Here is a 26,636-nt window from a genome sequence, read left to right on the forward strand (position 1 = left end):
AGGGCGAGGGCGAGGGCGACCTTGTCGCTGCAATGCCGGGGGTGGTGGTGGTGCAGCAAGCCGACGAGCCGGGGAGGAGGAAGGGGCGGCCGAAAGGACGCCGGCGACGAAGAGGATGGAGAGGCCGGCGCGGCGACGGCGGTCTCCGGACGAATCAGAGAGCAGGCCGGAGTGGAGGTCGACGCGGCAACGACGAAGGAGGAGACGGCGCGGCCAGCCCGCACCTGAGCAGCGTGGCAGGGGCGGCTGGAGGTGGTACAGTGGCGGCAACGCCACTGGACGACGGCGGGAACGCGCCTCCGGCGGTCACCGCGCGAAACGGAGGGCAGGCCGGTGGAGAGGAGGCGGCTGCGACGCTGGAGGAGGCGACGGCACAGCCGGACGGCGCTCGGGCGAGGAGGGAGAGGCGGCTGGAGGCCGGCCGGCACCGGAGAGAGAGAAGGAGAAGGCGGGGAGAGGTGGTGTGGCCACGGGGGAGCTCGGGAAGGGGCTAAAACGAGAGAACGCAAAGAGGGGGTTCCATTTTATAGCGGAGGGAAGCAAGCCGGGCATGGGAGAGGGCGGAACGGCGACGGGAAACACGGCCGGCGGCCATGGAAGGCGGCCGGGAAAGACGCGTCCGTTCCCGACGATTGGGGGCGCCATTCAAGGGGGAAATTGGGGGGAATTGAAGAGGAATTAATGGGGATTAAAACCCCCCACTTAATTTTGGAATCCCCGGTTTGAATGAGGCGGATTTGGAGGAGGGAGCGAGCTAGGGAGACGACCGGCGCGTGGGCCCCACGCGGTCGGGCGCGCGGTCAGCGCACGCGCGGCGCGCGTGTGCACGGCTGGCTCGGCTCGGCCTGGCTTGGGCGCGGCTTGGGCCGGGCGGCCGGCCCAGGAGGAGAGGAGGGGGAGGCGGCCTGGGGGAAAGAGGGAGGAGGAGGGAGTGGGCCGAGGGGAAGGAGAGGAGGCCCAAGAGAAGGAGGGAGAGGACGAGAGGGAGAGGAATAGAGGGAGGAAGAGAGGACTTTTGCCGCGGGCTGAGAGAGAGAGAGAGGGAGGTTTTGGGCCAGACTTGGCCCAAAGGGAGGAGGGGGATTATTTTTAGATTTTCTTTTTATTAAACTTTGATAATTGTTTTTGTTGCTTAATAATTATTTCCGGTGCTCTGAAAATTCAAGTAAAATTTGAGGGCTCCTTTTAGACCAAGGAGAATTTAACAAAAATTCTCCGGGCCACATTCGAATTTTTCTTGTACGCATTTTAGTGCTTGCCAATTTCTTTTCGAATTTTAATTAATTCTATTATTCCTTTTAGGGAATGATTTTTATTTCGGGATGAATTTATCAGGACGTGACACCAACGCGGGCCTCCCCAGGACCGCGTTGTAGGGCAGACTGAGGTCCGCCACATCGAAGTCCACCCGCTCCGTGCGGAAGTTGGCGGAACCACCGAAGGTGACCGGGAGGTCGATATGACCTAGCGGCCAGGTGTGCCCCGGCGTCACACCGATGATCGGCTGGGACGGCCGGAGCACCATCCCCGGGGCCTTGATGGCGTCAAAGGCTGCGGGGGAAAGGATGTTGAGGGCTGCACCCCCGTCTATGAGGACACGCCCCAACTTCACATTGCAAACGGTGGGGGAAACCACCATCGCGATCTGTCCTCCCCGGGCAACGCACGGCGGGTGGTCGGTCTGGTCGAAGGTGAGGGCAACCTCCGACCACCGCGCCCGCCGTGTCGCCTCATGGGTAGGGGCCGCGGCCAGAAGCTCTCGCTTCATGGCCTTGAGGCTCCGGCGAGAAGCGTGAGCGCACGCTCCCCCATCGATGGTGGCGATGGTGGCCTCAGGCTCCTGGAACCCCAGGTCATCGTCGCCATCGTCGATGTCCTCGGCGGTGGCCTTCTGCTTGGCCTCACCTCGTCGGTTGCCGGCGGGAGCCGCCGGGGTCTTGCCCTCACGGCGCTCCTGCCTCTTCTCCTCCTCCCACTTCCTCGTCCGCTCAGCCAAACTTTTGACCGCGCGGCAGTCCGCGAGGTCGTGGAGGGAGGTGTTGTGCACGGTACACCACTTGCCGGTCGGGCGCTCCCTGCTGGGAGCGCCGGCCTCCTTCTTTTTGTCGCTCGCAGGCCTCCCCTTTCGGGGGGCCCGCGAAGCGCCCTCGACGGCGAGGACATGACCCTCGTCGTCGGAACGGGCCGACCCCTTCTTCCTCCTCCTGTCCCGCCGCCCTGACCGAGCGGCGGACCCGGGGGCGGCCGGAGTTGCCACACCAGAACCGGAGGAGTTCCAGGCCCAGGCCTCCTCCTTGCGAGCCACACGGTCCGCAAGCTCAAAAAGCTGCGCGGTGGTCTGGGGCTCCTTGGAGGCGATCTTCTCGAGCATGCGGTTGTGCCGCACGCCCCCCCTGAACGCGTAGATCACCGCGTGTGCGGGGATGCACGGTATGGTGTTGCGGACTTGACAGAACCGCTGAATGTACGAGCGAAGAGACTCATCGTCCCTTCGCTGTACCGCATGCAAGTCCGCTTCTTCGCCTGGGCACGGATATATGCCCTGGAAGTTCGTAGTGAACTGCTGGCACAAATCCTCCCAAGAGTGGACCGACGCGGGTGGCAAGTTCATTAGCCAACCCCGCGCCTGACCCTTCAGGGCCATGGGGAAGAAATTCGCCATGACCCTGTCGTCACCCCCGGCGGCCTCGATCCCGGTCGTGTAGATCTGGAGAAACTCGGTGGGGTTGACGCTTCCGTCGTATTTTTCGGTGATGGTGGGCCGGAACCTTGGGGGCCAACGGACGTTCCGAAGGCTCGCCACAAAGGCTCGACAGCCGGCACCGCCAACCGGGGACACGGGGGGCCGGCCCCCGTGCCCGGACCGAAGTGGCGCTCCGGACGAGGAAGTGCCCTCCGTTGCGTGGGCGGCGCGACGAGCGTCGCGCCGGCGCTCGATATCGAGGCGGGCATCCGGCCCCCCACGCACATCTTCTTGGGTCGGAGGCGTTGACGAGGGAATGGCGGACGAACGACGGGTAACGGCCGCCGCTCGCCGCGCCCTCCGCCTCGACGACATGGAGCCGGCGGCGGCAGCGCTAGAGGCCTCGATGGCGGAGGACCGCCCGCCGGCGCCTAGGCGCTGCTGCGCCGTCATGACCAAGTCGGCCAAGTCATCCAGCCAACGTCGGGCTGGAGTCTCTGGATCGGGGACGACGGGCGGGTGACGCAGGAGCGCGCCTGCAGCCTGGAGCGCGCCCTGGGGCGTGCCGCCATCGCCGTAGACGAGGCGGCGACGCGCCCCATCTCGCCGTCCTCCCCCGTCGCCCGCGGGCGGCGAAGTCGCGGATCCTCCGACCTCCCCGAGCGCCTCCCCCCGCCCAAGATTTCGGCGAGAGGGGGACGGTGGGGTGCGAGCCCGACGGCGCGGGTTCTGCTCCCCGTCGTCACCGCTAGCGTTCGGAGAGAGGCTGTGCGCCACTGCCCGTTCGGCCATTGGGCTGAGCGGGAGAAGCTTGGCGCACACGAAAGAGGACGAGGGCTTAGAAAGACACGCGCACCCCTACCTGGCGCGCCAGATGACGGAGCGTGGGGCTCCTCACCGGGAGACCGCGCAGGCCCCCCTTTGCCGGTTCGGCCGGGGGCGCTAAGTGAGGTTCCTCGCCCTCCATCTGAGGAACGTCAGCGAGAGAAGAAGTGCACAAGACACGGGCGACGTAGACAGGTTCGGGCCGCTGAGAAGCGTAACACCCTACTCCTGTGTTCTGGTGGATCTGTGTGTGAAGGAATACCGAGAGCCGGAGAGCGAGAGAGAGTTCAGACTCTAGAACCCCCCCTTCCTCCCTTTTTTCTTTTCTTCCCTTTTTTTCCCCCTTTTTTTTCCTCCTTTTTTTTTCTCTCCCTCCTAGGCCTGGGCCTCCTTTTTATCTGGTCAGGGGTCACCACAAGGGCCTCTAGCTGCCTAAGAAGGGAAACATGCTTTTTACAATGAGGGCTAGTCTACAGCCGGAAGTGACCTCTGACAAGCAGAGCCCACGCCTCCTGCCCCGCTCGCCCGCTTTTCCGGTGGACGCCCATTTCAACCTTCATTTAATGGCCAGCGACTTCCTTGCCATACTTGCGCTGAAGCCTGGAATGGATCTGACCGGGACTGACATACCAACTCCAGGAGTTAGCACACCGGCTCCGGCTAGGGACGAGAGCCAGGAAGCTCTCATCATTCCGACGGGACGGGGCAAGGCGTGTGACAGGCCGCCTGTTGCCACCTAACCCGCGATCTGACCGGTCTGTGACCGGTCACACACCGCGACCGGTCACGGACCGGATAAGCGCGCGCTGCGCCGCATTAAATACGGCGTGGCGCGCTCGTCCAACCTGCTATAAATGCGGTTAGGTGAGCCCCGCTGTGCTCACCTAACCCACACACGTGGCACCAAAACCACAGGGGGTCGGGGCGCCCCAGCCCTCGGGGCCGAAACGGGAGCGGCCCGACCCCTCGGGGAGACAGAGGGAGGGGTGGCCACGTCACCCTCGGGCCCGACCCCCCCGAGGGGGTCAGGCCACGTGGGTGACCGCGGCTACCCAAGCCTCTAGTCACGATACCCCCGGCCCCATGTCACCGACAACGTATATTCACTTATGTTTCATTTTTTCTTTATTATGTTTTTTTCAGATTTACCTCAATGGCTAACCCAGCTATATCATTAAAAGATATATCTGTTGGACAGCAAAACTGCAAGGTTTTTGGACGTCTAATAAGATTATGGGATGCTATAAACATGAGATCAAAATCTGCAGATCCCCTCATCAGCATTGACGTCATCCTATTGGATGAACTTGTATGTCATTCTCTTATGTGTTCCACCAAATATTAATACTAGATTCTACTTCTTTGCTATACTTAATACTAGCCATATCAATTGTTGCACAATAATTTTTCAGGGCTCAATAGCACAGATCACTGTGCCAAAAAGGTTTGCAAAGCAATTCCGCCCCTTGCTAAATAAAGGATCTGTCTACCTAATTAGTAATACTGTTGCCATTGATGCAAAAAGAAAGACCTATATCTACCAGTGCCAGAACTATATTCTCTAGTTTAAACATGACACAAGAATTCAACCCCTGGAATCTAGAGGATTAACCATACCAAAGTTCCTTTTTGACTTCTGCCCATTTGATGAAGTTCTAGGGAAAAGTATCAGTTCCAAACCTCTCATAGGTAATGCTATCTTTAATTCCACATTGAATCATACTTATTACACTTCACATTCTTTTGGCTTATTCCTCTAGATTTTTTTTGAATGAATATTCCTCCAGATTTGATTGGAGTAATCAGTCATATTGGTCCATATGATTTTGCGAGCCCAACATCAGACAAAAAACTCAGGAGAATTAAAATTCAAAACCTAGAGTACGTACCTTTTCCAAACCTGATCGTTAAAATCAATGCTCTCATTAATTACTTTTGTGTAATCTCAGCAATTGTTTATATGCAACATTTTTTGTAGGGAACAGACTCAAGATGTCCTACTCTGGGGACAATATGGAGAATCATTCAACGAAGATGCAACACTCCATAAATCAAAGGATGGAATTGTAGTAGCCATCTTTGCTGGCCTTACTGCAGGAAAATTTTCAGGTTCATTCTTTGACCCAAACAAATGCCCTCCCATACAAAGAATGCAAAACATTTAAACTTCACTTTCACCTGCAGCTATAACAAAAGCATCTTCAAGCTCTGCTACTGAAATATATATTGACCTGGACACACCTCAAGTTAGAGAGTTTCGCACTAGGTAATTCTCTTTAACCCCTTCAAACCATTTGCACTTGAATATTCCTGTTCAATATGTATTATATTTCACGTCAAAAGATGCCAACCTATCTCTTTGCAATTTGAAGCTACAAATGGGAACGTCCAACTCTTGAGCAACAACTCCCTAAGGTTATACGTTTAACCCCGATCCAAGCAGCAGGAAAAATGTACACCTTAAGTGAGATATCAGCTATGCCTATTTCAGCCTTTCAGGTACAACTCAATACAAAAGAAAAAAAAACTATATTGTTATTACCATGCCATGGATTCCTTTCGCCAAGATTTAATACTTTTTATTACATAAGGGTGGAGCTACATACAGTGCTACTGCGAAAATAACTGCCATACTGTCATCAATTAAATGGTATTACATAGGATGCCATCGTTGTGATAAAGGGTACATCAACAATTCTGATTCACCAAGATGTGCTTGCGAAGTTTCATTCCGCAAACCAATGTACAATCTCCTACTCTTATACATTCATTCGAAGAACTAAAATAGTTTACTGTAATGCTAACCACTCTAGATGTATCTAACTAATGTACAATGCTTCAGGTACAAACTCCCTGTCACGATTACAGATGAATCAGGGAGTTTAGATGCAGTAGCATTTTCTTTTGTTGCTGAAGATTTGGTAGAGCTTGATGCAGCCCAAGCTTCCCAAAACATGAAGATAGACCCGGCTGATCATCCAACAACACTCAATAATGCCATTGGTAAAACAAAAATTTTTGCTATAGGGATGAATACTGATACATCTTCTAAGTTCCCTATCAGCTATGTGCTTAAGAAGAGTTTCACAATTGAGCCTACTATGTCGGTCCCTATGCTCACAGATGGAGAGGTTAGTAAATACTACTGTTCCATATTACTTCAGATATCCTATTCCATATTACTTCAAATATTTCAAACTAATTAAATTAAAATATAAAACTAATCAAGCCTTTGAAGAACAAAGAGGTACTACAGCTTCCACCACCTGCACCACATACAGATAACCCAAGGTTTGTTATTCTATCAAATGTTCTATTCATTACATTTGTACAACACCATAATTTTTTTTAGATAAAGGATTTTCATTAAAACCCAGCCTCTACATCACATTGGATATATAGTACTAACTGCTGATGCCAAATAAATTTCAGCACAACTATTCATAATACAGGAGCATCAAGCAAAAGTACACCTCCTGAAATATCTTTGGCTGATAAAACTCCAACTGAAAAAACCAGGTAAATATACAAAAAAAATTATGCTTAATAAAATCATTCATATGATTATTATCCATTACTGCAGCTCAACTACAAAAAGAGCCATTGATTTCACTAAAGACTCCATTGAGGAAACCAGAAGGTATATTTTATAACCCCATTTATATTGCCTTTTCTGATTAACAAATATCAACTCACAACCAACCTTGGAACATTTTTCCTTTTACACTACCAAAAAACTAGATCTCCCTGTTCTCAAACATTACAAAGAAGGGCATGTACTACTTTGGAAAATACATAGAATAACATAACTCAACTATAATACTGACTACAATATTTTTGGAACTATTTCATGCAACAAAAAACTACAGCATACAGAGGGAAAGGCTGATTTTCCTGAAGACTCCATTGAGGGAACCAAAGGGTATACATTATTTTATAACACCACACATTTCATTATTTTTATATTGATTTTTGTGATAGATAAATCCACTCATGATTTGCAATACTTTTGCCTTTAACACTAACTGCAATATCTTATGAACCACTCCAAACAACATAGAGCTACAAACTGCATTGCATACCAATCTGCCTGACCAATCTACATAATAAAATTGGTACTTATTCTTCACATTCCTAACGATTTACTCTATTATCTTACAAGCACATCCCTGTTGTACTACTAATATATTCTCCAACACAAAATACAGGTGAACACATGCTGTCTGACCTACGGTGATTTCACTATGCGGAAGACTTATTATATTTTCCTTCCATATGAAGACTTCATTATGTCATATGCATAAGACCTGCTATATTTTATTAGGGTCCCATTCTGTTCTCCATCTTGCAGCTATAGCATTATCTCTACTACAATTCTATAATATCAGTACTCCTCGATTACAAAAACATATAAGAGATTTCCCATATTTTCAGAATGTGTTTGTTCATATTATCACCCTTTTCAAAATTACATAGTTCGGTATTACTTTTTATACTCATATCCCTAATCAACGCGCGGGGTATCTTCTAGTTTATATGTTTTTCCTCTCCAAATCGAAGTGTTCTCGTAGCTTAAAAAACACGCTAACAAAAACCGTGATAAAATCTGTATAAGTCAGTCTTGTCCTGTACAGTCAATGTGCGCATCTTCCCCCTTTTGGAATCGCCCGGTCCCCATCTCCACTTCGAACCAAACCCGGAGGCGCGCCGCGCGCCTCCCCGCCGCCGCCGTCGAGCGGGAGGGGATCGGAGCGCGCGGCCGCCGCCGTCGCCGAGTCCGTCCGACCTCCGTCCCCCGCGCCAACGCAGCAGCAGAGCAGCAGTGTGGGAAGGAAGAAGGGAAGCCGCTGCCGCGAGCGGCGAGCGGGAGTGGGGGTTTCTCCATTGTTACCATTTCAGGCCAGCCGCCGTCGACGCCGAGGCGGGGTGGGCCCCACCTGTCACTGGCCATGTTCGCCTCTATATATATACACCGCGCCGCCCCCCTTCCGCCGCCAACCTGAGCCGAGCGGGGAGACGCGTCTTCCTCCTCCTCCTCCTCCATTGCTGCTCCCCCTCCCCCTTCCTCCTACAGGTTCGTTCGTCTTCCCCCTCTCCTCCTCGTTGTCCAGCCCGCGATTTCTCTACTCGGATTGCTCGATCCCCTACCGCCCATGGGTTTTCTCGCGATTTTTTTTTTTAATTTTTTGGGGATGGAAATGGTTAGCTCATGCGAGGAACAACCGATTAGGGTTTAGTTTAACGCCTCGCTATCCTCTCGAAATGCGAGGAACAACCATTTCATCTTGCCCTCTCTTCCTTGCTTGTTCCGCTCGCGATTTCTCTACTCGGATTGCTCGATCCCCTACCGCCCATGGGTTTTCTCGCGATTTTTGTTTTTTGTTTTTTTTATAAATTTTTTGGGATGGAAATGGTTAGCTCATGCGAGGAACAACCGATTAGGGTTTAGTTTAACGAATCCTTATCCTCTCGAAATCGATTTAGATTATTAGGATTGTGGCCGTTTTGTTTGCGCTCCTCTCCGGTTGTAGTGTTGTCTCCATTTCTATGGGTTTAGTCGCCATGTGAGAGATGATTCAAAGTTTCAAGCTATGTGGTATGGGAATCCAAACTTCTGTTGGGATCTTCTTCCAAACTTTGTGGTATGGCGATTTTTGCTTTTTTTTTTTGGGTGCTGGAAATGGTTAGCTCATGCGAGGAACAACCGATTAGGGTTTAGTTTAAGGCCTCATTATCCTCTTGAAATCGATTTAGATGATTAGGATTGTAGCCGTTTTGTTTGCGCTCCTCTCCAGTTGTAGTGGTGTCTCCATTTCTATGGGTTTAGTTGCCATGTGAGATGATTCAAAGTTTCAAACTATGTGGTATGGGAATCCAAACTTCTGTTGGGATCTTCTTCCAAACTATGTGGTGTGGCCATTTTTGCCTTTTTTTTTTGGGTGCTGGAAATGGTTAGCTCATGCGAGGAACAACCGATTAGGGTTTAGTTTAACGCCTCCTTATCCTCTCTAAATCGTTTTGGATGATTAGGATTGCGGGCGTTTAGTTTGCGCCGCTCTCCGGTTGTATTGTTGTCTCCATTTCTATGGGTTTAGTCGCCCTGTGAGAGGTGGTGGATTCAGACTATGTGTGGTATGGGAATCCAAACTTTTTGTTGGGATCTTCTTCCATTATATGTTGAGATAGATAGGATTTTTACCATTACGCAATATGGGGCACCCTTCTTGGGTTGTGTTTTTTTTGTCTCCATTTCTATGGGTTTAATCGCACCCTTGAGTTGATCCAAACCTGTGGGGGATGGAAATCCAAGTTTATGCTGCTATAAGATACTCATCGCGCTATCGTCTTTGTTTCTTGCAGGGGCATGCGATTTTGGAAGCGGAGTTGATACTTGATCGAGATGGTAATGGAGGGCATCTGTGCTCCCTCTATTATTTAGCTCTCTCTATTATTTTGTGTTTTTTGATTTTGTTCCGTCTCTCACTATATGCTGGCTTTTATTGGTACACAAAGGTTAAAGTAGAAGATGATGTGGAGGGCAGTGGCATCAACGCTTCTGTTGGTGATCTCAGGGATGCTGCTGTCAATCCACAGCCTGCCCTGCTGCGTGCTACTGTTAAGGAGGAGGTGGTGATTTTGCTTCCAAACCTTCTGGTGTATTAATCTTTGCTTGGAGTAGTGTTTTGCATGGCATGCTAAACTATTTGGATGAATCGATTATGTATATTACATTATTAAAACAAGGGTGAAAAGGAGTCACCGTATTTTGCTTTCCATGCCTAGAAGTTATCATGTTATTCACAGAAAAAAAAAGTATCTATGCTGTTGACTGTGGTGTGGGGTCCATATTATTATAGTTGAGGTTAAAACAAAGTCTCCATGTCAAATACGATTAATGAGTAATGGCAATTACGCGGGAAATTTGGGCAGTTATTATTTTAGGGCCAGGCGGGTTGAGCGCTTCTCATTTACCACTTGTAGAGTGTGGTTTTATTATGGCGGCAATGTGCTGTCTGTTATGTCGTGCTTGAAGTGGAAAGCAAAGCTATAATTTTGTGCACAGGCTTCCAGTTGCTAATCGCTATATGCACCTGAGTTGTTTGCATTGTACCAAGAAGTTATTTCTTGAAACAACAATAGAATCATCTGTGTCTTTGGGCACTAGACCCAAATTCAATATAATTCTAGATTGCACCCCCCCTCTCCCCTACCCTGTGAGCTACTTTCTAACTGAGCCTCTTTTTTTGGTATTGTGCTTTGATTTGAGGCGAACACATCTGCCAAACACCAAATCAGGATGACTTACAAATACAACCAATTTTAATAGACTTGACGTTTGTTTTGGATGTAATCTATATTGACAGTAGTACATCTAAGATGCAGTTGATTGATGGTGTTAAGTATTTGAAAGTAACTGGGTGTTGACCTAACCATAGGTATATTGCTAACAACCAGAGGTCCACAACTTTAAATAGTTAATACTCCTTTTGACATGTTAACTTTTCCTTTGGTTCCTTTTAATATTTTATTTTATTTATTTTTGCGGGGGTTCCTTTTAATAAAGTTGTGATACCAACAAAATGTTCTTCACATATATTGTAGGAAGGACAGCCAAGCTCTTCCTCCAGTCATGTAAGATCACAATTTATTGGCATGGGGTTTTCACCAATGTTGGTTGACAGGGTGCTTCAGAAACACGGTAATATCCTATGACATGCCTTTTCAAATGCATGTAGTGATATAAAACTTTTGCACCAGTTAAAACACAGTTAAATCCAAACATTTTATACACCTTAGAGTTTACGAACTGATTACATTTATCTCTCTCATGCAGGTGACAGAGATTCAGATACTATACTGGAGGCTCTTTTGTCACAGTCTGTAAGTGATTCCCCAGCTGCATGTCAACATTTGTCCCGTTAATCTCAATATTCTGGTTTTCTTTCTTTAGGAAATGGTTTCCTCTCCTAACCTTGATGTTACCTATTTATATTTTTCTGTGTTATTGTTTTATGACTCGAATAGTTTACCATTAAAGCTCCCATTATGATCCTCCATTTACTTTAATGTTGCTAGTGTAATTTTATCTTAAGTACACCTTCATGTAGTTGGATTGATGTTTACTTAAATGACTGATATTCAATTTGGTATCAGGAATTTTAGTTTCCATCTAATTTTGTTGGCATTGCTACAGTAGTCAATAATTGTGTTGTAATGAGTTGTGGAATTCACAATACTTGAATTTATTTTTCAATTTTCATATGTTATAGGCTCTTCAAAAATCTGGGTCTGAATCAGGTTCATTGGGAGATCTCTTTGATTCTGATAATGAAGAAAATAGTTCTCATTTTGCGCCTAGGAAAGAAGTTATCCAAGACATTAAGGTGATGTTCTGGTTCAAAATGTTAATCATGGTACTATTCATTTTGAACTCCTTAGACCAATCTGCACAACATTTCTATTTTTAGGTTGAAGCTGATTCATCCTCAGAAAAGAGATCATATCTACTGAGTACAATGAACTTCTCGCAGCGAGAAGTTGATTTGGCACTCAACCAGCTAGGTAGGTGATGCTGCATTGACTTGTGCAATTAGCAATTTATCTTTTTAATTGTCTAGATCTTGTACTGTTGCCTTTTCTTTTTTTTTTTGGTGTTGATATCAGTTCAACCAATTGTACTACACAATTTTTAAGACACTGTTGAACAAGAATGTGTTCAGGACACATTTTAGATCTGTTTGATAGTCATTCTATTCTTTGTCATATCCAGCATACTGTAAACTTCCAGACCTGCTTGGTTTCAGGTGAGGAAGCATCATTGGAACAGCTTGTAGATTTCATTGTTACTGGTCAAGTGTCAGGTTGCTCTGGAGGAAACGAAAATGGAGATGCTTCAAATGAGGTTTTCGCCAGTTCTTTTGTTTTCTGTTTCTTACATCTGACTAACATTGTCTGAGTACATGAAGTAAATATTGAGCTCGCTGCTCCAAGAATCTTTACTCCTTTATGAAATGTAAAACACACTTTTCTTTTTGACATTAAATGTAAAACACACTTAATAACTTTTAATAATATGTAGCTTTGTGAAAGACTCATTATTCAGTGAACTGGTGTTACTGCTATGAGACTAGTAGAACATTGTACATTATCCAACTCTGGAAAAGTTGTTCCAGAGTCTATTCCGTACTTATCCAATCACAAAAATTGGTGCTCCAAATCTCTCTAGTTTATTATGTGTTGCGTCCAGTTACAGAATATCCTTGTTCATACCAGATTGTCACTTGGACATTCTGCTTCATACTATCCCAGCTATGAAATCGCAGCCAAATTTTCTACTTATATTTCGCATCAACGACAATTGAGAATTCTCCTTTTAATTCTGTGTTTTTACTTGGTAGTCGATAATGTAACAACATGTAAACCACAGGATCACATTATTTTGTGCTTGTTGGTACTCACATTGTCTTGTCAGCCATGCTTTGTAGGTCTCCTATTGTGTACCCTAGAAACTTCTTACTACAGTCTGCAGTATAGATGTTTAATTCCTTTTGATACTACAATGACATGAACTATACTTAGCCTGGAGCATGCATCATGTTTTTCTTCAGTCATGCTTATAGTTATATGTGTTCTTTCTTTGACATTCTATTTTTGATAGATGGGATCTGTATCATGGTTATCAATCATGTTTATGATATTTTTGTGTTCTTTCTTTAACACTAATTTTGATAAATGATATTTGTAATTGGCTACAAATGAGCAACAACAGAACTGTATATTTAAAATCACATTTGTTTCAGGTAAAGGATGAATCACTGTTTGGAGTAATGGATAAAACACTACATTTACTCCAGATGGGTTTTACGGAGGAAGAAGTGTCATCTGTCATTGACAAAGCTGGTAAGTGAAAATAAAAATGCTTTAAAAAATTACTCAGATCTGTGAGCTTCATGACCACAGTCCACAGCATATGGTGAAGTACTCTCTCCGGTCAAATTTATTTGACGCTGGGTGTACTAAGTTTAGTACTCCCAGCATCAAATAAATGTGACTAGAGGGAGTTTCACAAAGTGAAATCCTTAAAATCTAATACCACAGCATGCACCAGTACATTGGCACCTGATCTCTGATAATACTGTACCTGTCAACAAACACTTGTCATTCTTGAACCTTTACCATTGCAAAGCTTTTCCAAGCAATCTTTTGGTTTTATTCAATTGGACTAGATCGATAAATCTTTGTCGCATCAAATAGATGATTGGGGAGCATGCAAAAAGGAAATTAACAAGGAAAAAGTTATGAAAAATATGCTTTGGAAAAGCATGAGTAACAAAATATATGAACGATTGAAACGATCAGTTCTGACAAATATTTGTAACAAAGGGTGTTTTTATTCATGTTAACAGTATACTTAATTTTACTTATTTTACCGAATCCTAACCTTGCTCATAGATTTTGTCAAGGACGAACCTTTCAGACTTTCTATGTATGATTCATGCCTGCTTTGTACATAAGGTGGCTCCCCATGGATACATATATGCCATTTTAAGCTAAAAGGACTGTAAATTCAATCTCATGTCTCATCCAGAGCATCTGATTGCACGCACATGGCATCCGCAGGTGCCTCACTCATGTACATGGATAAAACGTTGCATGCAAGTGGTAAAAGGGAATTCATATTTCACATTGTAGTTATAGTTTTAGCCCCCAAATTTTTGGTATTAAAAATTTCAATCTTCCTTGTAATACATTTGATTATTTTCTATATCAATATTCCATTCTCTCATTAGTTACCAGTTTCTATGTTGTATGTACTAGAATATACTGTTTTAATGAGTTCCTACCTCTAGCAAACTTAATGCCATATTTCCTTGTTCCTACCTTTTCAGGTCCAGAAGCAACAGTTTTGGAGCTGGCTGACACCATTTTTGCACGTAGAATTGCCAGTAGCATTGAGCAGAAAGAGGTAATTTCGTCAACATTTTATTCTTACAGCTATAAGCTTGTATTGTGAATTTACAGTCATCTGTTGCTTGGTAGCATTGTCCATGACAACTGTGCAGAGCGCACAGCAGATTAGTAGGAACCTTTTTATATAAACAATTTGCTTGAATTACAAAATATCCCTCTAACCAAACACTTATACCGTTCTCAGCAAACCAATGTTTTTCTTTAAATGCTGCTCATATGGCTGTACAGCATATTGTTATACACAAGTCACAACTGTTATGATTTCTAATTTGTCTGCATTTGCATTCTTGTGCACAGGTGAAAGTTGAGCCTGACTTTCTAGATGAGACAGAAACCAGCTATTCAGCATACCATCCCTCAAATTCTGGTCTAAGGTACTATGATGACGACCATGACAACATAAGGATTAAAAGGGCTAAGCATATGTTTATAGATGACAGTGCGGGTTCCAGTAGTCGTGCTGGAAATCAACCTAACTTAGATCCATGGCTTAAGGATCACCGTGCCACAACTAGTGATGGGTCTGTCAAGGAAGAATTTGATGCAATGACACCAGGCATCCGTAGAAATGTTCGCAGTGATGTCGCCAATCCCCCATATTTCTTATATGGAAATGTTGTAGAAATTCCCAAAGCTACATGGCGTCAGCTGTCAGAGTTCTTATATAATGTGGAGCCAGAGTTTGTAAATAGCCAGTTTTTCTCGGCTCTCTCACGAAAGGAGGGTTACATTCATAACCTTCCAACAGAGGGAAGGCGTAACCTGGTTCCTAGGTCACCAATGACTATCGAAGAAGCATTCCCATTCACAAGGCAGTGCTGGCCATCGTGGGACACAAGAAAACAACTTAACAGTGTTGCTACAGAAGTTGCAGGAATAGAGCAGCTGTGTGAGAGACTGGGAAAGATGGTAAGAGACTCAGGAGGTTATCTTTCACAAGAAAAGAAAACGCACATCATGCACCAGTGCAAGCTGGCTAACCTCATCTGGGTTGGCCCAGATAGGTTAAGTCCTTTGGATCCACAACAAGTGGAACGGATACTTGGCTACCCACGGAAACACACAAACCTGTTTGGCCTGAATCCACAAGATAGAATAGAAGCCATGAGGTACAGTTTCCAGACTGACACACTCGGCTATCTTTTGTCAGTCCTGAAGGACCTGTATCCAGATGGGCTAAGGGTGCTATCAATCTACAGTGGAATTGGAGGTGCAGCAATTGCCCTCCATCGCCTAGGGATACCACTACAGTGTGTAGTATCTGTTGACCAATCTGATACGAACAGGAAAATTTTGAGAAGGTGGTGGAGTAATACTGAACAAAAGGGGCAACTGAGGCAGATAAATACCATTTGGAAGCTGAAGATTAATGTACTTGAGGACCTGGTGAAAGAATTTGGTGGTTTTGACATAATTATTGGTGGAAACTTCAGTTCCTGTAAAGGTGGTACAACAGTAAACTCATCCATGGGCATGGATTCCAACCAGTTTTTTGAGTATGTTCGTGTTGTTCAAAGAGTGAAGCATATAATGGGTCGGCTCCAGGTGAGGGCGCATGAATCTGCTCGACATCGACATCGCTCTCCATCAAATTGACTTGTCTGGCCTTGTAGGATGGTGTAGCATTAGCATAGCATCATGTGGATCTGTAGGTGATGTGTCATGGAGCAGTTGCTCTCAGACAACTTTAAATGTTATGTTGATCTCCGCAGAAACATTGCGATGGCTGTTAGCATTCGTTACATTGCATTAATTACCCTTTCATGTTCCTGGTATTCGTAGCATTATGCTCCATTCTTTGATTATAATTGCTTTCTATGCTGCTTCTAGAGTTGTTTTATGTTTGCCTGGTTGTAATCGCTCAGTAGATTGGGACTAAGCGATCAGTTTGCTGGGTAACCTTACAGCAAAATTACATTCGTTTTTCAGCTTCTAAATGCTCAGTTACAATTGAAATTGCTTCTCCATCCTTGCACAATATCACAGATTGATCAGTTTGCATGCTGTACTTGTGTTGTCCTGGCAAAAGTTTGTTCATAGTAGCAAAGATTCATCATACCTTTGCTGATACTGGTGCATAGACAGCAACACATCACCTACTTGCTTTCTTTCACAAGCTTCTCAGAAGATTACTGATATGTAAGAACATGTAGCAGCAAGTACAATTAAATGAATAGCCTCTCGATCCATGTCCAAATATTTGGACCGAACGAACATTGCCATACAAAGTGTGCAACATCCTTCCTTGCATGTTGCTACAATCTTGACAAACCGATCGAATTCAGTTTTCAACCTGATTTTACACTCTTCTTCATCAACTTTACAGAACCGTGGATGATTTTTTGGTTACACCGGCAGCAGCAAAGTGGGAGGGGGGAAAAGAATACGCGGCGTCAGAATCTCGGACAAAAAAATGTAGTTCCACTTCCATATGCACCAGCTTTCCCAAATGGCTGCACACAGGGTTCATCTCTGCTTTCTAATGGAGGACGGTGAAGAAATTCTGAACTAGTTTTCATGCTGACCTCAGAAATCACCATCCTACAAACGCGCATTGCTTTCGAGCATGTTCGGGGATAAGCTTCACCAGGAATTCCATTGGCATACCCTTCAGTTCTGTTCAAATCGGCCAGATTAGTAGATAATTATAAGTTGATCGGTGGTTCAGAAATTTTCGTCTACGCATGTCATATGTCAGCCGGTGTTGCAAGCTTACCATGGGGCTTGAAGTTGAAGAGAGGAGGAAGGAAACGGCCGTTCGGTAAGCGGGTGTTTGGATCACGGAGTTCATCGAAGAAGGGATGGATCAATGCTTCCGACTGTAATGGCAAATAAAGAAATGCACAATCTGTAACTACTAGTACTTGGCAAGGCAGTGCATGTTTGTATGATGAAGTAATTAGAAAAATGTAACACAATAGTGATGCCAAGAACTAAAACTTTCTCTAAAAAATGGTGTTGGCTCAAATAGTGCAACGACAACACTCACAGCAGTGGACCGGAGGTATGGTGAATACTGCAAAAGCCTGGAGACGAGATCGACTGCTTCAGCAGGCATTCTTTTATGGAAGATCTGGTGGTAAAAAAAAAGGAAAGCTACATTAGGTTTCAACCCTAAAATAAAAAATAAACAGTCCAACATAAGATTATTTTCTTCTACCTTGTGCCATGGGTGAGCTTTGATTTGCGGAAATTTAAACTCGGTGTAATTTGGGTTCATGCACTTAATCTCCTCTCGTGTAGGGGTACCCAGAACCTGAGAGAATAGTCAGTTAAGTAGGAGGTAAACAACAAAAAGGGAGTGATTTCGATGGAAGCAAGATATAATTTACCTTGATGATTTCAACAAGCTGATCAACGCCACTGTCGCCAGGGAATAGAGGCTTTTAAAACAAAAAAAGGATAAAGCTTAGGCAGACAGTTGCAATGAGCTGGATGGTCCAAAAGCCTCATGTAAATAATGTGATCTCTTACCTGCCCCAGGAGGAGTTCAGCAAGCACACAACCGGCAGACCAAACATCAATCGCTGTTGTGTATTCAGTAGCACCAAATATGAGCTCTGGAGCTCTGTAGTACCTTGAACAGATGTAAGAAATATTTGGTTCTCCTTTTACCTATAATAATAGAACAAAAGATTAGGTACAACAGACAATGGCAATGTTCGTGTGAGTATCTGGTAATGAGTGATCATACCAAGACTTTCGCGCTGCCGAAGTCACATAATTTCAGCTGATGAGTATGTGGGTTCACCTGGAAGTAATAATCTTTTAGCAACCATCTGACTAAACAAAACTTAGTACTTGACTAACTCCACAAAGCTTCAATAAGTGGAAAACAGATTATAACTAAATGCAAGTATGTAACATACCAGAAGATTTTGTGGCTTGATATCCCTGTGACACACGCCAATGGTGTTGTGAATGTACGCCAAAGCTCTGCATATCTGTCAATTATAATAGGTTTTCCATGTTATACTCAATGCATAATTGTGCTAGGATAGATTAGAAGATCTAGGTGTGTAACGTTACCTGATACATGTATAGTTTTGCATATATCAATGGCATGCGTTGGTTCATCTTGTTGTAATGTTTAATTACACGGTGAGCAGTCTCTGGCACATACTCAAGCACCAAATTGAGGTAAAGCTCCTCCTTCTCAGTCTTTGAGAAAAAACAATGCTTTAGTGACACCACATTTGGGTGGTCAAGAACTCGCATTGTTTGCAGCTCACGGTTCTTATATCTCTTGTCTTGAAGAACCTTCTTTATAGCCACAGTCTCACCGGTTTCCAGGCACTTGGCCTATACAAGATCATTCAAGAAATGAAGGGTTCATCAATCGCCACCAGAACACACAAATTAACACACTGAACAAGTGCAACATAAATCGATCTGTCTAAAGACAAACCTGGAAAACAGTTCCAAAGGATCCATGACCTACGACACGCTCGGCCATGTAGCTAATGGTCTGCAATGTAGATAGATAATTCAGTGAACAAAAACTTATTGTGTTCCCAGGCAACACTAAATGGACACAAAAGGATCAGCATAATATCACTTGTGCTTGTTTTGTGAACAGTACCTGTTTAGCCTGTCCATTTCTTCCATCAATGCTTGTCACAATAACATGACCAGGTTCTGTCCCATTGCCATTGACAACTATGTCGTCAATGTCCTGCGACGTTTGTGAATCAAATCAGCAACTGACAATACAGCAAAAGGCAACTATGATCCACCACTCTTAGGCATAATACCTTATTATCATCCCTTATACTCATATTGCTCATCTCATTCGGAAGTCGGTCGGCATCGCCACTTGTACTTGTTTCGTTCTGAAACCCCAAGGAAGAACGCACCACACCTACCGAGGCCATACTGTTGAAAGGCACACAAGGCTAATGTTCAAGAGGCTTTCCTAAAGATGAGTTGTAGTTGATCCACCTGCAAACAACAGCATAATAATGGTAAGTCAAAGTCACAACAGTGTTTTTACTTAAGAAAGATGTGATGAGATTAGGTGCCAGAAGCACATTCACAGACAGTTTGTGTTGGCAATTGGCAGGTAGGCTTGAAGGTACAGGAAAAGAAAAAAAAAGAAGAAATGAAACTTTGGGAATCCATGATGGATGCCGAGTTGTTATCAAAACTGGAGTGTTACTTTTCTAGCTCAATCGAAACACAGAATCTGAAGATATTAGAATGCTAATCTGTACCAATTACCCCCCGTTTATCATGATATTTTCAACCACGATCATTGGGAGATTATCCCGAGGCGGTAGCTTTCAAGAATCAACCAGTTCATCCACCCATGCTTGCTATCCATAACAGCCAAGAGAAGGGAACATTTCACCGATCCAGAGACCACCAAATTTTGCATCAACCAAACTAAACCATCTTTCCCCCATCAACTCATCTCCCTCCAATCACACGCATCATCCAAATAGAAGAAAGCCACCAGAATCACCGATCAAAATGCAAAATCAGCAGGACGAACAAGTATCCGATCCGACCTCGGAAACCGCCACCATCTTCCCCACCCCCAAGAAAATCACAAGAACAAACGAACACACACACCAAAAAAAAAAAAGAAAAAGAAGGAAAAAAAAAGAACCAGCTTTCCCTTCCACCCCTTGAAAAAGAAAAATCCAACCAAGCCACGATCCAAGAGCAACCACGGCCGCGTCAACCGTCGAATCGGGCAAGAACAAGCAGAGAGAAGAACCACGGGATCCAAGAAACAGAGGCGAGAGGGATTTACCACGGGATCAGGCGGGGCGGAGGGTCGCCGGAGAGAGGACGGAGCGGGGCTGGCGGCACGATCTGGCGCTCGCTGGATTGCCCCACCTCCCTCGCTGGCTCGCTGTCCCTCCTCAGCTCCGGCGCGGAATGCGGGGGAGGATTCGGAGGGAGAGAGGAAGGAGGAGCTTCGCTGCCTTCTATAATACACAGGAGGAAGAAGAGATTGCGACACAGAAAAAATAAAAAAAAGGGAAATTTTTATGTTTACTCTTAGTATTAATTAATTAATTAATTAATTAATTGATTATTAATTGTTTTAAGTAATTAACTTGTCTGTTTGACCGTTGAAAGGTTCCGGTCCCGTGGCGCCAATCTCATCTCGTGTGGGGCCCATCTCTCTGATTTTTGTTTTTTTTTTCATTTCATGGTCATTTTTACCTTTGTACTAGTAGTAGTGTATTACTGAATTTTGTGGTGGGGAAATTTTTGGTCTTGTAAATAAATTTGCTGTGGTTGGCTGTAAAATTTATTTGTGTGGTGACAGTAAGTAGAATTGTGAAATATGAATATACCCTGGATTATGTCATACTGTGAGTTCTTGATGTTGAAATAGTGTTATTGTATCACTGTATGATATATGAAACTCTGGGAGCAACTTCTTTTTCGTAGTTTTTAACTTAGCAGTTTATTTCCCATGTCCTTCGACAATGGCCTTTCTGACCGTTGTGTTATATAACTAAAACTTTATTTTCTCTAATATAATAACGTGTAATTCTTTCACGTCTGTATGATATATGAATATAGTTGTTACATGTTGACATAGAGTTCAACCGGTATGAAATAGAATGTGCCCTGAATATTGCAGTGTCATTAAAACTGGTTCCTAAGATAGGCTATCGGCGAGATGAAACCTTTGATAGGAGCTAAACCTTAAAAAAGAACTTGGCAGATAGTTTTCAAGATATAGATATTTCATTAAGTAAATAAAAGCATATAGTCAAGACAAATCTTCCATGTTATTTTTCTCTTATTTAAGGATGATCTTTCATGTTGGCGTAGCAGAATAATGCAGCATGTTATCATACTAATGTGAAAATAGGTATGGTTGTTCGTAACGTAATGTCCATCATATTAAAAATTGGCAACTCTCTCCTTTGCACTTTTTCATTGCTATTTTATTTCCCAATAAAAGCCAAGTTTGTTATATCATTGTGTGCAATAATATGATCATTTGTCATATTTAAGTTGCAAATAGATATCTTAATTAAAAAATATGCAAGGTTAACCACATGTCCCAAATCCATGAACTAGTGCCAAACCACATTGTATTTGATTGGATGCACTCCAAAAGCCAAATCTACACAAATACTCCATCACAGAATCAAATCATACATATCTGGTGGTTTGGTAACAAAAATTGCGTGTATGCATGATCCACAAAGTTGAGCATACAAAAATCTCTAAAACTGTTGAGAATATTGATGACCTTGAAGAAAGCAAAACAAAACAAAATGAAAGCAAATGATTGGGGGTCTGGGACAGACTGTCATGGTCGGAGCATGGAACCCACTCTGCCTCACTGCCAGCAGGCAACAAAAACAAATACACCTCCTGCCTAATTAATATATGATAACCATCCGCCTAATTAGATCACTATTGGAGCTTAATTAGCTCTAGGTGGCCATCTACTACTGCTGCTGCTACCTCCATTTCTTAAGTCGAAATTTGGTCGGGATCACAGAGACTATGAAATTAAGGGGATGGTTCGTTGATCAAAGAAAACAACCATGATATGTACTCCCCCAGTTAGCATATTGACTATGATTAATCTAATTTTGATTGTTGCTTTTAATCAGCACAAAAGCATGCACCTCCAAATGTAGGGTATTAGTAAAGTATTTTTACTTATAAATCTACCGAGCACGTTTGTGCTACACTGTTATGTTTTAAAAAATAGTTTAATCGAATTTTAAACTGACAAGTATCTTCGATATACATCTTTGTGAAACATGAGTTTATGCTCATATAAATCAACAAGAGCTGTGATTATAAATCAGGAGTAAAGAGGGAACCAGTAATCAAATTTCACAGGCACAATTTACATTTTGAAAAAAAAAAAACTGTAAAGGGAGGGTTCAGTGATTGGTATGCATGCTACTCTAGAATCCAAGGACATCTTTTGAGCTAGCTCATATCATTATGAGTCTCCCCCTTTCCTGCAATTTTATTATATTTGTAAAAATGTATTTTATGTATCTATCTTGTAAAGGTAGCCGTCCTACCTATGATGATGCTGGCCGATCATGACTGTCTGAGAAAGAAGATGTAGCACTATAGATCACTATACACTTAGCACTATAGATCACTATACACTTTCATGGCATCTTTACAAGAAAAAGTTGTCTAACTTGACCCTAATTTTAATTCAATTTGCAAAGATATCAATGAATTATATAGCATTCTGTTTCCAGCTGCATTCTCATCCAATTTACAAATCTACCATAATACTTATGACAACCATAATCAAGATTTGAAGTTAGACATACCTCCCTGTTGCAGACACATTCTAGTTTAAGTTTTAATTGGTCAGTTGTCACATCTAATTTTTTTTCTAGATAAGGGAGATGATTACATCCCCATCTTTGCATTTAGAATGCACACAACTATAAAGTTTGAGTTATGACAAGAACTTCCTATGTAACATATAGTAGTATCATATTATTTTTTTTAAAAAAAATTGCCGTAATAAACATGTCCTTAATCATAACCTATAGCAAGGAGTTGGAACGCAAGGATTCTATTCATAATTAATGAACTTTGTATAATTAAGAGCCTTGCGTGCCGTGTTGTTTGTCACTCCTCACGAATACGGAGTATATACACATTGTTTTTTGTACAACGAATAATATACGTCAGGCCAATACACACATACATAATACACCTGTATATTTGAGTAAACCGTACGTCGTCTTCGATCTGTCAGTAATTGACTAAAATATATTGACTCTTTTAATCATCTCGATAAACCCATGGAATCCTGATATGCCTGCAGCCTAACCAACCAACAATTAATCAATTAATCAAAGTATACTAATTAACCTGACATGATCTAACTGAAGCTGGGCGTCAGGCTGCGTTCGAATGAGAAGTTGTGTGAACTTTTTAATAGCGCGCAACCGAGATAAACATGATTAATTAAACATTAACTATTACATGCTTGAAAATAGATTTATTTATTTTTTAGAAAAGTTATATATAAAAGGTTTATACTCCATCCATTCCAAAATATAAGGCACAACCACCCTTAATCCAAAGACCAAGAAATAATTATTATTATCTTGTAGTTTGGATCATCCTAATAAATACTAATGCGTGCATCCAATAGGATTAGATAACATGAGGGTGGAGGATTTAAAAAAAGTAATAATTTAATAGAAAAGATGTCATAGTTAATTGCATGCTTGTATGTATGCTTTATATTATGGAACTGTAGGATCGAATCGAAAGAACTAAGCCAACCAGAGGGGGGGGTGAATGGTTGATATACCCAAAAACCGAAAACTTTTAGCGGAAATAAAAGTTACCCTTAATTTCGATGAGATCGGTCTGACCGGAGTAGATTAGCCGGTCTGACCGGTGTTGAATCTCCGGTCTGACCTCCGAGATCTGCTCCTGACGCCTGTCACCGACACCGGTCTGACCGTCGTGTACCCCGCCGGTCTGACCACCGTGATGCCACCGGTCTGACCGTCGGTGTGCCACCGGTTAGACTGCCGAAACCCGGTGAAACACAAATCGAAGAACTCTTACAGTAGATGACAACTTTATTGTTTCTCTCTGTGTTTACAAAGTACACCAACAGCACTCCTTATAAAAATTTCGACTAAACTCGAAACCCTAACTCAAAACTCAACTCAATTGCTCTCAAAAGCGATACCGGGAAGCCTCACGCTCCCCCTCTATTTATACATGAGGTAGGCAGCCTAAAGCCACGAACCAAACTCATACTAAGAGTCCTAAACACCTTAGGAAACCCTCTAGTACAAGAAAGAAACTTTACATAACCAATCGTACCAAATTTGGACTCCTTCCAAATTTGACTCCGCATCCCATATGCACACAATAACTCCATCGTATGCCATATGGAATCTCCATTAACCACGTGCATCAACTCTAGCCTAAGTATCCCGCATGATCTCTAACCACCACGGACGTCGCCTCATCCCTAAGCCGACTCCCGATCCATCACCGCAAATACTCTCCCGAGACATCGAGTCACCTACACATGGAACAAACAAAGAAACTATATTCCGAGACCAAGCTATCTCCAACTTGACTCATTAGTAGCAAACAACAGTATTACATAGTATAGTATCCATCTAGAAGTCATAATCATGAAATAATCACGGATATCCAAACAAACAACCCGAACCGAAACAGACACAGTGTCGGCCGGTCATACCGCGGGCTAGCCGGTCTGACCGCGCGCATACCGCCGGTCCGACCGGCTACCAGAGCCCGGTCTGACCGGTCACATGAAATAATGAATCCTGCGATCACCTGTGAATCTAATCATCTCCAAAACCACTTCGTGAATACATTCCAAATAACAAAACCAATAATCTCCAATGCCCAATTGTTCATCAAAGAATAATAATCAAAAACACCTTTGATTTTACAATCTCCCCCTTAATGAACACATTGGCAAACCCATAAAAAATGTTTTGGTGTTTGGAAAAATAAAAACAAAAGTGGTAAAAAGCACACTTCGTACAAATGTACACATCGTGCTCAAAAATCCAAAAGAAAACTTCTCCCCCTTTTTAAAAAGAAAGAAATTCCCAATTGAACCAAAAACATGCTCTTCTCAACAACTCTCCAAAAATTCGCCTTGCTTCTCCAAAAATCCAAAAATTTTCACATTACTTCTCCCCCTTTTTACAATGATTTCATCAAGAATAGGAATTATGTTCATTAATGTTCAAGAGCTTAGCATACATATAGCATATCAAGTCATGTGTTGCAATAAAAAGAAGATAAATCCATCTATAATATAACAAGCATGCATTAAAGTATAACCATGAACCAAAGATTTTACAATTAAGCTTGAATCAACAATCTAAATTCATGATTTCATACGATTTATAATGCAACATCTTAATAAGCACATAGGTTGAAAAATAAACACTAAACATATATACCTATTGCATTTATCACTCTTTCTCAAATAACCTTTAGCACAAAACAACCAAGAGAATTTTTTTAACTTTTTCTTTTTCTTGAGCCTTTTTGCTCATATTTTTCTCTTTTATTCCGGGTACGTCCCTGTCGTCAAGACTTTTTCCAAGGATTCGGTATTCATTTTTTCATATTTTTTATTCTCTTTTCACAATGAGCAATTAAAGCTATTTGAGGAATAACAAGTCAATAAAGCATATATATAGAGCATTTATAGATCAAACCATATGCTAGCATCAACATTGCATATTTGCTTAATTCAAGTATAGAATTTAAGTGTCATGCATCATCTCCCTTAAAAGTAAAATCTAAATCTCATGAAAAGACTAGAATACATACAAGCTATGCTTGAGACAAATAAACCTTCAAAGTATTGCTAGCATGTACAAGAAAATACCATATGTATAAACAAAGCTCTCTTTTCTCAATTTTTCTCATTGTCATATTATTGCTCGATAAAACCATGAGGTACAAACTCCCCCTCAAACCATGCCAAAAGGATGAATTATACCCAATTCACCACAAAGAAAAGCAAAGCGATTAGAATCCAAAGGTTTAGTGAAAATATCAGCAATTTGCAACTTTGTGTCCAAAAACTGCAATTCAACATCTCCCTTCTCAACATGATCCCTCAAAAAGTAAAAACAAATATCAATGTGCTTTGTGCGTGAGTGTTGAACAGGATTCTTAGCAATATTGATAGCACTAGTATTATCACAAAAAAGAGGTACTTTCTCAAAAGTAAGACCATAATCTTTCAAAGTAGATAAAAGCCAAAGAATCTGTGAACAACAACTAGCAGCAGCAACATATTCAGATTTAGCAGTTGACTGAGCAACACTAGATTGTTTCCTAGAAGACCATGCAATCAATGATGTACCAAGAAAATAACATGTTCCACTAGTACTTTTCCTATCAATTCTACAACCTCCAAAATCAGCATCAGAATATCCACTTAAGCATATAGAAGATGAAGTAGAATAACAAATTCCAAACTCAAGTGTATGATTCAAATACCTCATTATTCGCTTGACCGCTTGACGATGTGAAGCACGAGGAGAAGCTTGAAAGCGTGCACACAAACACACAGCAAATTGTATGTCTGGCCTAGAAGCAGTTAGATACAACAAAAATCCAATCATACTTCTATATTCCTTTTGATCAACAGCTTCACCATCTT

At 43.0% G+C, this 26,636-nt stretch overlaps 3 protein-coding genes across 3 annotated transcripts; 2 read left to right on the forward strand and 1 right to left on the reverse strand.

The window, feature by feature from the left end:
- Positions 1 to 5,074: 5,074 nt before the first annotated feature.
- Positions 5,075 to 7,615, forward strand: LOC107281103 (uncharacterized). Its single transcript, XM_066311102.1, has 11 exons — positions 5,075 to 5,197; positions 5,296 to 5,389; positions 5,487 to 5,617; positions 5,693 to 5,774; positions 5,881 to 6,007; positions 6,100 to 6,251; positions 6,351 to 6,639; positions 6,738 to 6,799; positions 6,941 to 7,027; positions 7,092 to 7,148; positions 7,378 to 7,615. Exons 5-11 carry the CDS (start codon positions 5,960 to 5,962, stop codon positions 7,475 to 7,477), a joined length of 795 nt encoding a protein of 264 aa, XP_066167199.1. The 5' UTR covers positions 5,075 to 5,197; positions 5,296 to 5,389; positions 5,487 to 5,617; positions 5,693 to 5,774; positions 5,881 to 5,959; the 3' UTR covers positions 7,478 to 7,615.
- Positions 7,616 to 8,149: 534 nt separating this feature from the next.
- Positions 8,150 to 16,253, forward strand: LOC4337721 (probable inactive DNA (cytosine-5)-methyltransferase DRM3). The gene is made up of 11 exons (NM_001420128.1): positions 8,150 to 8,582; positions 9,869 to 9,911; positions 10,022 to 10,135; positions 11,111 to 11,207; positions 11,343 to 11,389; positions 11,779 to 11,892; positions 11,977 to 12,070; positions 12,313 to 12,410; positions 13,309 to 13,408; positions 14,398 to 14,474; positions 14,777 to 16,253. Exons 2-11 carry the CDS (start codon positions 9,909 to 9,911, stop codon positions 16,073 to 16,075), a joined length of 2,043 nt encoding a protein of 680 aa, NP_001407057.1. The 5' UTR covers positions 8,150 to 8,582; positions 9,869 to 9,908; the 3' UTR covers positions 16,076 to 16,253.
- Positions 16,254 to 16,579: 326 nt separating this feature from the next.
- LOC4337722 (shaggy-related protein kinase alpha) lies at positions 16,580 to 20,390 on the reverse strand. The gene is made up of 13 exons (NM_001420147.1): positions 20,238 to 20,390; positions 19,234 to 19,420; positions 19,062 to 19,154; positions 18,888 to 18,947; positions 18,509 to 18,781; positions 18,349 to 18,423; positions 18,174 to 18,230; positions 17,954 to 18,094; positions 17,812 to 17,862; positions 17,640 to 17,735; positions 17,469 to 17,552; positions 17,196 to 17,298; positions 16,580 to 17,095 (listed from the first exon to the last, which is right to left on the reverse strand). The coding sequence occupies exons 2-13, from the start codon at positions 19,351 to 19,353 to the stop codon at positions 17,013 to 17,015; spliced, it is 1,236 nt and encodes a 411-aa protein (NP_001407076.1). The 5' UTR covers positions 19,354 to 19,420; positions 20,238 to 20,390; the 3' UTR covers positions 16,580 to 17,012.
- Between the last annotated feature and the right edge of the window lie 6,246 nt (positions 20,391 to 26,636).

The sequence above is a fragment of the Oryza sativa genome, chromosome 5 (assembly GCF_034140825.1).
Source record: "Oryza sativa Japonica Group chromosome 5, ASM3414082v1".
NCBI lineage: Eukaryota > Viridiplantae > Streptophyta > Magnoliopsida > Poales > Poaceae > Oryza > Oryza sativa.

Bases quoted from the DNA above. Each gene is read 5' to 3' on its own strand.
- LOC4337722 (NM_001420147.1), bottom strand. From the start codon at position 19,353: ATGGCCTCGGTAGGTGTGGTGCGTTCTTCCTTGGGGTTTCAGAACGAA. The intron at 19,155-19,233 runs GTATTATGCCTA...CAAACGTCGCAG, and splicing joins GTATAAGGGATGATAATAAG to GACATTGACGACATAGTTGT. The intron at 17,863-17,953 runs GTAAGAGATCAC...TTGTTTTAAAAG, and splicing joins CTGAACTCCTCCTGGGGCAG to CCTCTATTCCCTGGCGACAG.
- LOC107281103 (XM_066311102.1), top strand. From the start codon at position 5,960: ATGTACACCTTAAGTGAGATATCAGCTATGCCTATTTCAGCCTTTCAG. The intron at 6,800-6,940 runs GTTTGTTATTCT...AATAAATTTCAG, and splicing joins CCACATACAGATAACCCAAG to CACAACTATTCATAATACAG. The intron at 7,149-7,377 runs GTATATTTTATA...AAAAAACTACAG, and splicing joins TCCATTGAGGAAACCAGAAG to CATACAGAGGGAAAGGCTGA.
- LOC4337721 (NM_001420128.1), top strand. The intron at 13,409-14,397 runs GTAAGTGAAAAT...CTACCTTTTCAG, and splicing joins ATCTGTCATTGACAAAGCTG to GTCCAGAAGCAACAGTTTTG. The intron at 14,475-14,776 runs GTAATTTCGTCA...TCTTGTGCACAG, and splicing joins GTAGCATTGAGCAGAAAGAG to GTGAAAGTTGAGCCTGACTT.